Raw genomic sequence first — 13,596 nt, 5'->3', positions numbered from 1 at the left:
CAATAAATCTTAAACCAACTGGCAAATGAAGGATGAATTAATCAAAGTTGGTTTGGTGGCATAAATCGGCCATCCTTACCAAGGTGGCGATCACGTTCACAACCAACTTTTTTGGCAATAATAAAAGCGGTGATACACGCCAGACGGGACATCGCAACCAACCATCCAAGGACAGCTGCTATAACATCTCTATTACAAGTTTTCAACGGACACAAGGATTCAACAAAAGTAAAAGCCATGTTTAAAGCAAAAGTAATAATTACAATCAACCAGAATCCAACAGCAATAACTAATGGAACAGATATCCACTCCCCCCAATGTATTAATTGAGAAGAAAAAGGAGGAGACGGCACAATGGGATTGGAGGAAAAAAAAAAGAAGGAAGAAATTCGAAAGTTTGGTGCCAAAGAAATTTGGGGCCCAAGCTACAGAATACAACCAACATACGCACAGGATTTAGCAGGTAAAATATGGGCTCCGACTCTGACAAAGCAAAGTCGAGAGGAAACTTGGGCAGAAGATACATCTTCTACAATTCTATATCATTGACGGGATCATGTTGGATTTGATCCTGGTCCTCTTTAAGACTAGACCTTCGCAACTCTTCTATGCTCCTTACCACTTCAGACATTGAAGGGCGCTTGTCTGGGTATTGTGCTGCACAATCAACTGCAAGTTGCAACAACTGAACCATCTCCTCTTCCACATTCTGATACCTAAGGAGCTCAAGATCAAAGACCTCAGAAGTCCACTCTTCTCTAACCACAGATTGAACCCATCTGGGAAGGTCTACTCCTTCCTCATTCAGGAGAGCATGGGTAGGCCCTTCCCAGTCAGAAGTTCCAAGAGTAACACACCAAAACTGTACACGTCTGCCTTCTGAGACACCCTGCGAGGATCAGTCACCTCAGGTGCACGGTAGCCGGCGACCCGGTTGGGGGTAGAGGAGGGGCCAACGAGGTGTGCAAGGCCAAAGTCAGACACTCTGGCATCATATGACTTGGTTAACAGGATGTTGGATGACTTTATATTTCCATGAGAAACATTAGGCCCTCGTGAATGCAGGTACTCAATGCCACGGGCAGCTCCAAGCGCAATGCCTGATCTCACTTCCCAATTCAGTGGCGTCCTACCCGCCCCTTTGTTTCCTGTAATCAAATAAAGATCAGAAACACCACCCATGGTACCGTACCACAGTAGGTACACTAATGAGTAATGAATGAGCCTTGGCCTCAGGTCGTATTTCATACAGTTCCAATGAGCCTATGGGATTTGGAAGCCGTTGTTGAAATAAACAGTGAAAATTTACAACTTGAAAAAGAAAATAAAAAAGTACTTAGAACACAAATCAGTATCTGCTTAAAGCCTAGTCTAGTAATAGCAGGAGAAGGAGAGGCAATTCAGATAAACGACCATTCACGTGATCCATTGGGACCTAAAAGATATAGTGCGAAATCACATCTTCAATAACCCCATCAATATACATAAAAGAGGGAATGTAAAATGCATTTAGATTCTAATTCCTAAAGCATGTCACCGCAGATGCAGAGAAATGAAAAATCACTAACGTAGCCCATGCCATGATGCATTGCCCAAAAAAGAAACTCAATTACAGTCAGTAATGATTGACCAAGAACTGGAAAAGGGCGAAATTGAGTGAAGGGATACTGAAAAGAGAGAAGGAATGGAAAAGCTGACTAACCATGTAAAAGTGCAGACAAGCTTCCCATGGGCATGTAATCATACACAAGGAGCTTCTCATCCCTACTGAAATAGAAAGCTCTGAGAGGAACCAAACTCTCATGATCCATTGCTCCCACCGCTTCAATCTTCTCCTTAAACTCCTTCTCAGAAATCGTGACATCCTTCAACCTCTTCACCGCCACCACCGGCCCTGCCTCAAGCACCGCCTTATACGCCGTCCCGAAAGTCCCTTTCCCCAAAACCTCCGCCGAAGCCCTGAGCAAATCCTCCAAATCGAACGCCCTAGCCGCATTCCCGAAAAACACCAACTTCTTCGCTGCCCCACCACCGTTCACTTCCGCCTTGTTCCCCGCCGAAACCGCAGCGACAGCCGCCGCAGAATTTCCGTTGGCATGACCACCGTTCTCGACATCCGGAATCCCCTTCTCCGCAAGAACCGGAGCATCGGCCTCAGGATGTTTGACAGTAGCAATGTCGACCGCGCTGGTCTTCTTGGCAGTTTTGCTCCGGCACAGGAAAATGAAGAGGAAGACGAGCAGCAGAAGAAACACGACCGATCCGACAACAATCCCCGCAATGGCGCCGGCAGATAACTTGTGGGAGGTGTGGCTGTTTGGCTTGGAGTTGTTGTCGACGGAGATAGGATCGGCGATATCTCCGGGGCAGAGAGAGAGTGGGCGGCCACAGAGGGAGTTGCCAAGAAAGGAATCCTGAGGGAATGTCCGAAGGTTGAGGGGGACAGAGCCGTTGAGGAGGTTGTTGGAGACGTTGAACTGATCCAGGCTCAGTTTGCTCAAGTTGGGGATTGGGCCAGAGAGCTGGTTGTTTTCCACAAACAGAGTCTTCAACCGGGTCAGGCTGTTGAAGTCGGTCGGAAATGGGCCTGAGAAGTTGTTGAAGCCCATGTTCAAGCGAACCAAGTCGGGTAACTCGAACAAGAACGACGGGATAGCACCGCTCAGCAGGTTCCGCTGAATGTACAGGTTCCGAAGGTTCACGCACTTCGCCAGATCTGAAGGCAGGGAACCCCGCAGCGCGTTGAAGCGGAGACTGAGGGTGCGCAACTGTGTCAGATTGCCGAATATTCCGACAGGGATTTGGCCGGAGAGAGCGACGCCGGGAAGGTGGAGCTCGACGACGTGGTCGCGCTCGCATTGGACACCGGCCCAGGTGCAGGGGCTGTCCCTGGTGGCGTTCCAGAAGAGGGTTCTGCCGCCGACCGCAGAGCGGAGAGCGAGCAATGCGGCTCGCTCGGCTGCCAGATCTGCATCTGCTGCTGCGAGCATGAGCGCCAGCGTGGCCGCCACAACCACGAGAGTGTGCTTGTGAGGCAGCATTGGTGAGTGGAGGCAACCTCAGCAGCAGGAGGAGGCGGCTATGGTCTGTTTGGATTTTGGATATAATTAGGAACGTATGAGATGGGAGAGGGAGCAGTGAGAGAGTGACCAGCCAAACAGACCCAGAAGCATAAGCACAGAAGATGCAGAAGAAGTTGGACTCTGCACTTTCCAAATAATATCTCTTTTTAAATTAAAAGTCTTGGAATTAATATAAGACTCCTCTGAGTTGGATTTCGATGCTCCTTAGCACATAACATAACCCTACCTCCCTTCCTCCCCGTATCTTTTTCGTATATCTACGTATTTACTCACTCTTCAATAAATACACTATTAATTTTATTTATACGACTAATTATTAGTTTTGTCACCACTAACTAAATCAATTAAGTCAAAACTTAAAAATATTACAAATTCGTTAAGTATTTTAATGATACTGTTCTCTAAATAAAAGATTTATCTCAGTGGTGTTATGAAGAAAAATACAGTTTAAAGTAATGGTATTTAAATTTGTGTAGTGGTGTTAATTAAAATATATTTGTATAATGGTGATGGTCTAACTAAGGAAATAAAATATTTGAAAAGGAATTGAGTAAATCTGTGATACTCGGTTTGGTTAAGCGGTGGATTTATTAAAAGGAATGATGTCATACCACCACAGCACCCAACAACCAGATTCCCATTTCCTGGATACAAAATGTTCGAGAAATAAAGTGAATAATTCAACGCATCTTTGGTAAGTGTTATGTTTCTTAGATAATTTTTTTAATTGGATAAAGATATTTTACAACGTTATTTTAATAATATTTTAATATTATTTGAACATTAATTTAATATATTATTTTTTAATTAGTCCAAAATCGCTTTATAATCAATGATAATAATATAAATTAATTACATAATAACAAAATATCGTAAAAATTTTATTATCTCTCTCAGTTAACTCAGTTGAATTGGAAAAGTTTGTAAGGTGTTGTTGGCTCAAAATCAGATAATTGATTAAAATAGCGGTTGGAGCTTCGCGCTGTGTTTGATTATGAGTTAAGAAACCTATTTAACACGGTTTTTCACCTCTTCATACATACCTACATCATGTACACAACTCCAACACCTACTAAAACAAACACTTATATGTATAAGTTGTTTCTATTCACTTTTTCAAAATCTAATTATTAATGTTTGAAAAACAATTCTCGTTATTCTCATTTTTAACAAGTTTATTCAGGAAATGTCAACAAAAAGTAATTGATGAGAGAGTTGGATAAATTTAAAAGTCTATGGAGGGAATGGGTTATTGAGAGTTGTTTTCATGGTGTACTTGCTAATGGTAATATTTGTTCTTGTTTTTTCACCACTTTTGTCTTCTTCGACCTCTCTGCTATCTTAATTCCACTGAAAAGAGAAATTCAACTCACTTTTGGATACGATAAATTATTATACTTTCATACAAATTTTAAGTGTATAGAGAAGAACATACGCATGCAGGAAGAGCAGCAAAAGTTAGCTGTTGCTAGGGCTATTCGGTTGGAAAAGCAAAGCCTGTCTTAGTGTCATGTCTGCTTTTCTACTCCCCACGCCACGCGACAAAGACACCATTCTTAATTTCTTCTAAAACTTTCTCTTATTAACAAAGCATTCTGATTAACCGAGTATGGTGGTTCATCTTTTCCTATTACTGTCTTCTTAATCACTCCATCCAAGTGTGGTAATTTATTAGTTAATACTTGTAACATACGTGAACTGCAAAATCAGTGAACTAATTAACATTGATTTGCAAGTTAATTACAAGCTTATTAGGTGTCGGCTGTGGCGTAATTAGCATGGAGTTGGATAGGACAGAGATGGGATAATTAGGGCCCATTGATCGGAAACGGTAACTGTAAGCCTTGTTTGGCTTGTCATGTCCTTTTTCCAAAATTTGACTTCTCCATTAGTAACCAAACGTTTTTATCAACCATGTTTCAACAATAACATCACTCCTACCAAATCACCGTGTAAATGAACTTCATTCGATTAGACACCATCAAGTACAATCTATTATTTTACACATTCAAATCCAACATGGAAGAAAACAATTTAATTAATTTTGTTCTTTTATTTTTGTTAATAACCCAGAAAGTAGAAAACTTTTAGGGGGGTAATCATTAAAATTACAATTAAAATTACTTGCAATGCACATAGGATTCTTGAACAGCAGTTAACTTTTTTGGCTTGTGAAAACAGTGCAATGACATTTCATTAATGGAAAATCGGTGAAATTTCTGTGGGCCACATATTCATCTTTTCAAAACCTTCATTGCATTTTAAACTAAGATGCCAGCCTCTACATTTTGAGATTTTTCTTATTATAAGAGAGAAATTAATAAATTAGTAAACAAAAAACTGCAACTTGTGCTTAAAAAATGACAATCGGTGATGGCTCCTAATCATTGCATCACATGACAAAGACTTTTGTAACTCTGTTGCATGTTCTCAATCGTTTTCACCAATTTTTCACCAATTTACTGCTTTATTTTGTTTTCACTTACTGCTTTTGGTTTATCAGTAAAATTGTGGTCCTATTTTTGAAGAATGAAAAGCATTGCAACCAAGTTTAGCAGATTGCATGTTGGAAAGAAAGTACCAATTATTGGGTCATTTCATTGTTCGTGTTGCCTTTCTTGCTGGATAACATGTAAATTCTTTGAGTTGCCCTCAAATGCTTATGCAGATTTGGCCAATCCCAAAAATCAAAACCAGCTTCACACGCATCCTAACAACTGATATTAATCTAAAACTAGTCTTTGCAGATTGAATACAGAACTCAAATGTATAAAGATTCTCCAAACATGCATTACCAGCTTGTATAAAGATTCTCCAGCCTTAACTTTGGATGCTACAATCAGCAAGACATTTATATTTGGGAACATAAAGAAGGCATATATGTCTGGTCACAATAAAGTTTAGGAAATCAAAGTGTACAAAAAACAGCTTTTGCTGACACAGATAAACAAGCACAGCGAATTACTGAAAAAAAAAAACTCAAATATGAAAGGGTTTTATTTTATGTCAAACTCTTTGTTCGATAAAAAGAATAATTAAAGTTACTTTTTTTTCTGCTAAAGAAGAATTTATCGAAAGAGCCGAAGCAGACCATCGTTCCTTACTTTAGTTGTGATGAGGTTTGAGTGGATGAAACAGATATACAGGTGTGATTATAATTCGCAGTATAATCTATCTCTTTTATCTTTTACATTTTTTCTTACTTTTGCTGAAGGAATAATCATGAATTCTGTGTACAGATATGATTATTCTTTGAACTTTAGTAAAAGCAAGTCTTAGAAAACTATTTCCATACACACGTATTTCCCTCTTCCATTGAAAAATGAGAAAGAAACTACGCATGAAAGATCTTTCTGAGGTGTTTCATCCTATTGACATTTTAAATATTGACTTTTTAGGATACCAAAATTTATTCAAAACAATTGCCTTTTCTTTAACATATGTTTTTGTTATACCAATATAAGGGTAAGTCGATAATTTCACGATCCCATGAGATCCAAGTTGAAATTATGGGGGTGTAGAAAGAGATGTCCATCTTCGCTCAAAACCTGAAAAGGAGCTCGAAAATTGAAATGACGGGTGTACACTGTAAAAGTCCAAGTTTCCATAATTGGATCATCAATCGTTGACTTTTCTTTCCTGACGTTTTATTTTGACTCATTTCTGGACCAAACCTTACACATTGAAACAATCATTCACTAACCTTATTCTTAGTCGCCAAGGAAAAAAATAAGGGATTGATGGCGAATACAATTACACAAAGATAAATAAATAAATAAATAAATAAATAAATGAGAAATAAACAATTCATTTTTTTTCTTTTAAAAATCTGAAAATAACTATATTTTATATATTATTGTTTACGTTGTCCTACATTTAAATTAATTTGTGATATGAAATCTTGAATTACAGTGACACTTGAACATATAATAAAAATAAAATTGATAGTATAAGTAAATAATAAAAAAGTGTTAAAAGAATTATGGAAGGAATATTTAATATTAGCGGTGTTAAAATAAATAAAAAAGAAATAAAAGGGAGAGGAGAGTGAGATAAGGACCAGCGCGTTTTGCTTGAGGTGCAAGGATTTTGCAGCAGGAAGAAGCCTATATAAACGCTTCTCCTTTGACCTATTTTTATTTTTATTATTATTCTCCAAACAACACAACGCAACTTCAACACCTTTGGCTTTCAGCACCCGAAACCCAACCCAACCAGGTTTCACTTTCTCTCAATACTCTTATTTATTTATTCTTTAACTTGTTTTACATCCCTCGCACTTCTTTTCATTTCCAGACTTTACTTCTGACTTAGGCATGTTAATTCATGGTTGATATTCGTATGCCTCTCTTTTACTTTTAGGGTTCGTATTATTAGGGTTTTCCATTTTTCATTTCTCATCAACATTTTTCTTCTCAATTTCAATCCACCTTTCTCATGAACTCAATTTCCACGTGTCAGTTGGAGAGCTATCGATTAGAGTCACGCAGGATGAGCTCGCAAGAGCGAAGCCAGCGGTCTAGGGTTCCTCGTCAGGAATGGATTCGTCGAGGATCTTCCGATCAGAGTCAGATTCAGAATCAGAATCAAAATGGTGCCGCCACTGCCGCCGCCACCGCTGCTGGTTCATCCAATACAACAAATCGCCATAGGAGGAGCGGTCCTATTCCTAGTCCCAATCCCAATCCCAATCCTAATCCCAATCCCAATCCCAATCCCATTCCGAAGAATAATGTGCAGAAGAGATTCAATTCGAGGGACTCTAATTTGCCCCAGCTGTTGCAAGAGATTCAGGAGAAGCTCGTGAAAGGTGCGGTCGAATGCATGATTTGCTGTGACATGGTGCGGAGGTCTGCGCCAATTTGGTCTTGCTCCAGTTGCTTCTCCATCTTTCACCTTAATTGTATAAAGAAGTGGGCGCGTGCACCCACTTCTGTGGATGTGTCTGTGGACAAGAATCAGCGGTTTAATTGGCGGTGCCCTGGTTGTCAATCTGTGCAGCTCACATCGTCCAAGGAGATTCGGTATGTTTGCTTCTGTGGGAAGAGGCCTGACCCCCCTTCCGACTTGTATCTCTTGCCACATTCCTGTGGAGAACCATGTGCCAAACCCCTTGAAAGGGAGCTTGGGGGGATAAGGAGGTTCTTTGTCCTCATGTTTGTGTCTTGCAATGCCATCCCGGTCCTTGCCCTCCTTGCAAAGCATTTGCACCTCCACGTTTGTGTCCTTGTGGGAAGAAAAATGTTACCACCCGTTGTTCTGACCGCCAGTCTGTTCTTACCTGTGGCCAGCGCTGTGAAAAGCTTCTTGAATGTGGGCGGCATCGGTGTGAACAAATCTGTCATCTGGGACCTTGTGATCCTTGTAAGATTCCTGTCAATGCCTCTTGCTTTTGCAGTAAAAGGACGGAGCTCATTCTTTGTGGGGAAATGGCTCTGAAAGGTGAAATCAAAACCGAAGGTGGAGTTTTCTCTTGCGGTTCAACCTGTGGAAAGAAACTTGGTTGCGGTAATCATATTTGTATCGAGACGTGTCATCCCGGCAGCTGTGGGGAGTGTGGATTGTTACCATCCCATATTAAGACATGCTGTTGTGGGAAAACTAGATTGAAGCAGGAACGACAGAGTTGTTTAGACCCTATACCTACCTGTTCACAAGTATGTGGGAAGACCCTTCCTTGCGGGATTCATCATTGTGAAGAGGCATGCCACGCTGGGGATTGTTCTCCTTGTTTGGTTCTAGTCTCCCAGAAGTGTCGATGTGGCTCTACTTCCCGAACTGTGGAGTGCTGTAAGACAAAAGTGGACGCTGTGAAATTTACTTGTGAAAAGCCTTGTGGGCAGAAAAGGAATTGTGGAAGGCATAGATGCAGTGAACGGTGTTGTCCACTTTCTAATCCAAATAATGTTCAAATTGCGGATTGGGATCCACACTTCTGTTCATTACCATGTGGAAAGAAGCTAAGGTGTGGGCAGCATGCATGTGAATCCCTATGCCACAGTGGTCATTGTCCACCTTGTCTTGAAACTATATTTACTGATTTGACATGTGCTTGTGGCAAGACTTCAATCCCTCCTCCATTGCCTTGTGGCACACCTCCTCCCTCGTGTCAGCTTCCATGTTCTGTTCCTCAGCCTTGTTCACATCCAGCGTCTCACAGCTGCCATTTTGGGGATTGCCCTCCTTGTTCAGTGCCTGTAGCAAAAGAATGTATTGGTGGGCATGTAATTCTTCGGAACATACCCTGTGGTTCAAAGGATATTAGATGCAATAAACTATGTGGGAAGACCAGACAGTGCGGTTTACATGCATGTGGTAGAACATGTCACCTCCCACCTTGTGATAATCCATCTACAGTGCCGGGTACCCGTGCCTCTTGTGGGCAAACATGTGGTGCTCCAAGAAGGGACTGCCGCCATACATGTACAGCTCCTTGTCACCCTTCAACTCCATGTCCAGACACGAGATGCGAATTCCCTGTCACAATTACATGTTCTTGTGGCCGAATGACAGCGAATGTTCCTTGTGATGCTGGTGGAAGCTCTGCTAATTATAATGCCGATGCTGTACACGAAGCTTCCATTATCCAAAAGTTGCCTGTGTTGCTTCAACCTGTTGCTGCAAATGGCAAGAAAGTTCCTCTTGGACAAAGAAAACTGATGTGTAATGATGACTGTGCTAAGTTAGAACGTAAACGGGTACTTGCAGATGCCTTTGAGATAACTGCTCCAAATCTGGATTCTCTCCATTTTGGTGACAATCCTGGTACTTCTGAATTGCTTTCTGACATGTTGAGACGTGATCCTAAATGGGTTTTATCTGTTGAGGAGAGATGCAAGGTTTTGGTTCTTGGCAAGAACAGGGGAAATACACAAGGTCAAAAAATCCATATTTTCTCTCCTATGATAAAGGACAAAAGAGATGCAGTGAGGGTCATTGCTGAAAGATGGAAGCTTGCGGTGTATGTAGCTGGTCGTGAGCCAAAGCGTTTTGTAGTTGTTCATGTTACCCCAAAATCGAGAGCTCCTGCTCGTGTGCTAGGGGTTAAGGGAACTACAACTGTAAATGCACCCCTTCCTCCTGCATTCGATCCTTTAGTAGATATGGATCCTCGGCTTGTTGTCTCTTTTCTAGACTTACCAAGGGAGGCAGATATCAGTGCACTGGTGCTGAGATTTGGTGGTGAGTGTGAACTTGTTTGGTTAAATGACAAAAATGCACTGGCTGTTTTTAATGATCCAGCCCGAGCTGCAACTGCAATGAGGAGGTTGGATCATGGTACTGTTTATCAGGGAGCCGTGGTAGTGATTGTTCCGAATGTTGGGGCATCAGCAGCATCTTCAGCCACCAATGCTTGGGGAGGATCTGGGACAATGAAAGGAGGAGGATCACTGGCAGCATTGAAGGGGGGTAATCCGTGGAAAAAAGATGTTCAAGAGCCAGGTTGGAAAGATTCTTGGGGTGATGAGGAGTGGGCTACTGGTTCTGCTAATGTGCATTTGCCTATTCAGAAGAAAGATTCCCTCATATCTACTTCAGTAAACCCTTGGAGTGTCTTAAATCAAGAATCTTCTTCAAGTTCATCTGCTGCAGCTGTTAAAGTTGATGTTTCCAAGGAACACTCAGAAAGTAGTGCTGTCACAAACTTGGAGCCTCATGATGGCGGTTCAAATCTAGGACAGCATGCAGGAAACTTGGATACTTTAGAAGATTCTGAGGTAGTAGATGATTGGGAGAAGGCTTGTGAATAGTGAAGAGAAGACAACATTTTTTTTAGTCTCAATTTTACATTTTTTTTGAGAAGGAGGCTGATATTGTATCTCCTAGTCTCTTATTTTTGTTTGGCATGAGGTGGACATCACCGTACTTTTTGGGTTAATATTTTAATTTTCGTAGTGGAAAAAAATGGAGTGGTGATGTATCAAGCGATTGAAAAAAGAAACTTTGGTTTGATGCCATGGATAGGGTGTAGTTCTTTTGCTGATCGGAAATTATTAATTCCATAGTAGCACATTCTCGTCTTATATTTTTTTAGTAGCCGTGTCCTGTAAATACTGACGAAGGAGTAGTTATCTTAGCAATTTTGTTGTTTATTCTATGGAAATTATGCATGTGTGACAATTTGTAAGAGATGTCTAGTTGTAGTTGAGACCCTTCCTCTCACCAGCACAGTTATTAAGTTTTCAAATTTCAAATATTGTTTGCCACACTAATTTTAACTTTATTAATCTATATTTCAATTTGGTCTCTTTTTCTACTATCATCAATGTTTTTATGGTTAGTGAGTTTTATTTCTTACTTTATTTGAATTGTTGCATCTGTCCGTCTGACTTCCAAATTTCAAGTGTAACATCATTACATTATGTCTTGGTTTTGGGTAACTTATGATGCTGGATGGTTTTTATTATTTTAGGTATGACCCGAGTTCTAAATAATGGTGAATATTGTAGGTGGATTTGGTTTAATCCACTTTGAAGTTGTGAAGTTCATTTAATAAGCAATGCTCTGAATTTGAAGTTTGATGCCCTTTCTTTTTCAATTTTGTAACATAGGTTGCGTTTTAGATTCTTCTTCTTTCGAACCCAACAGAAGTAAGTAACATTGCCAACAGTTGCATTATTACATTTTTATTTCTGTTTGTATGAATAGTTTGTGTTTTCTTGACTTCTTCGTCCAATATAGTTTTAGCTTCTTGTAACTTTCTACTTGATTCTTCTTTATGTCCATTGTAACCAACCAACCATATATAAAGTTAATTCCTAGCTTGCTTGGTCAATTTCAAAGTTAGCGCAAAATATATCATTTAAATTTATATAAAAAAATCTCAATTAATCACGAGAGGCAAAAATTAGACGTTGACATCTAGTAACAAGTAAGATTGGTTAATAATTTTAGGGATAAATACAGGCGAACGATTATTTTTCTTATAAATGAAGGAGACGATTGCGATTTTGTTGAAGAGAATTCAAATTCAATGTTCAACTTCCAACAAGAAGGAAACATTTGGTTTGATTTCATTCTGTGAATGTTTTGTTTTAAAATGATGACGTTATATTTTAGTTGTCAAGTTTTCAAATAAAAGCAATTTAAATGAGTCAAGTAAATTTCAAAGTGATACTGCAAGATCACGTGTAGTATAACTTTCCATTCAGGTACTTCAACAAATAATAATAATAGTCGTAAATTAAATTTAAAGTTCATTATAAATTTGAGTATTTTTAATTGAATTACTGTTAAAAAATTTAAAAAGTTATTATATTAAATTATTTTATTATAATTAATAATTAAAATTTAATTTGTAAGTATTAATATTATAATTACATCATTGAAATTGTTGTCAGTTTAGTTGATCAAGCAGATAGATAAAGTGAGTTGATGAATTGAAAATTCAAATAAACGTGACCTACTTTGCACTTATACAAAATATAATAATAATACTATGCATTTAATAGAAAAATTAAATAAAAAATATTGAATTGAAAATATAATATTTTAAAAACACAATAAAAGAAAAATATTAATGGAGACTAAATTAATAATAGTAAAATTTATAAACAATTAAAATGTTAATCCATAATAATAATAACAATAATAATAATAAAAGTATATATTATCAATATTTGACTGAATCTTCAATAAATTCGAAAAGAATCGTTTCATAAATTTTTAAAAGAGAAAAATAGAAAGAAATAGACGAAGTAATAGCATGGTTAGGGACTGTGTTCATGCTAGATCTCTCCTTAATAACTTTTAATAAGTTTGGAAAGACTTCAAAATCATATTCAAGGTCAATTAATCAGTTCTTTCTTTTTTGTTTCACATTTACATTCTTAAAATGTGACAAGAACTTCCCCAATAAAAAAATAACTAAGAAACAAAGTGGAAGTGCAGCACATAGTTTTGTGTGACAGTTTCCGTTGAAGATTTCATACAATTCAGCATTTTGGTTTTGCAAATATTGGAGACAAATGGAAGCAGCACATGTCCATTGATTGTTTGTATTTTCTGTCGCATCCACATGCTTTCATCTTTCAACCATTCAACAAATGGAAACAGAAGACAGAAAAATTATAAAAAAAGAAGAAAGAAAGAAGGAACAGGAATAAGTTCTGTATCCTTACAGTAAGGGAAACCATGTGATATGATCATATGATTCCTGATAGGTCAATAAAAAAAAGGAATGGATTTCATTTCACATAATTCAAGGATTTGCTTAACATCAATCACGGCTGATTAAACCAGAGGATTTGACTCTAAATATAATAATATATTACATGTACTAAACAGACAGTGTAAAACTATGCAAAAGTGTTGCTGTGAGTATTATTTGACTCCTAATTGAAGTGTTGTTGCGTGCTGAATTTGACTCATCCATTAGTTTATGGAATGCATGGACCAAAACTAGAACTTACAGATGGCTGTGTGTGAATGATACAATTGGGGTGTCCATGTCACCTCGGCATTCCCTCTCTGCTATCTGTAATAAAATAGTAAAATAATGCAGAGATGAAAA

The 13,596-nt window shown here is 38.7% G+C and overlaps 1 protein-coding gene and 1 pseudogene across 2 annotated transcripts; one reads left to right on the top strand and one right to left on the bottom strand.

The window, feature by feature from the left end:
• Window positions 1-26: 26 nt before the first annotated feature.
• On the bottom strand, window positions 27-3,220 carry LOC148205298 (putative inactive receptor kinase At1g48480; annotated as a pseudogene). Its single transcript, XR_015783233.1, has 2 exons — window positions 1,703-3,220; window positions 27-1,148 (listed from the first exon to the last, which is right to left on the bottom strand). The product of XR_015783233.1 is annotated as a putative inactive receptor kinase At1g48480 (transcript).
• Window positions 3,221-7,175: 3,955 nt separating this feature from the next.
• On the top strand, window positions 7,176-11,094 carry LOC124843969 (NF-X1-type zinc finger protein NFXL1-like). The gene is given in 3 exon segments (XM_088102940.1): window positions 7,176-7,301; window positions 7,545-8,214; window positions 8,217-11,094. Coding segments are annotated over 2 exon segments (3,258 nt in total). The 5' UTR covers window positions 7,176-7,301; window positions 7,545-7,574; the 3' UTR covers window positions 10,835-11,094.
• Window positions 11,095-13,596: the final 2,502 nt, after the last annotated feature.

The sequence above is a fragment of the Vigna umbellata genome, chromosome 1 (genome assembly GCF_029865625.1).
Source record: "Vigna umbellata cultivar VRB3 chromosome 1, Vumbellata_1.0, whole genome shotgun sequence".
In the NCBI taxonomy this organism is placed as follows: Eukaryota; Viridiplantae; Streptophyta; class Magnoliopsida; order Fabales; family Fabaceae; genus Vigna; species Vigna umbellata.
This window is presented reverse-complemented; position numbering and strand designations above follow the sequence as displayed.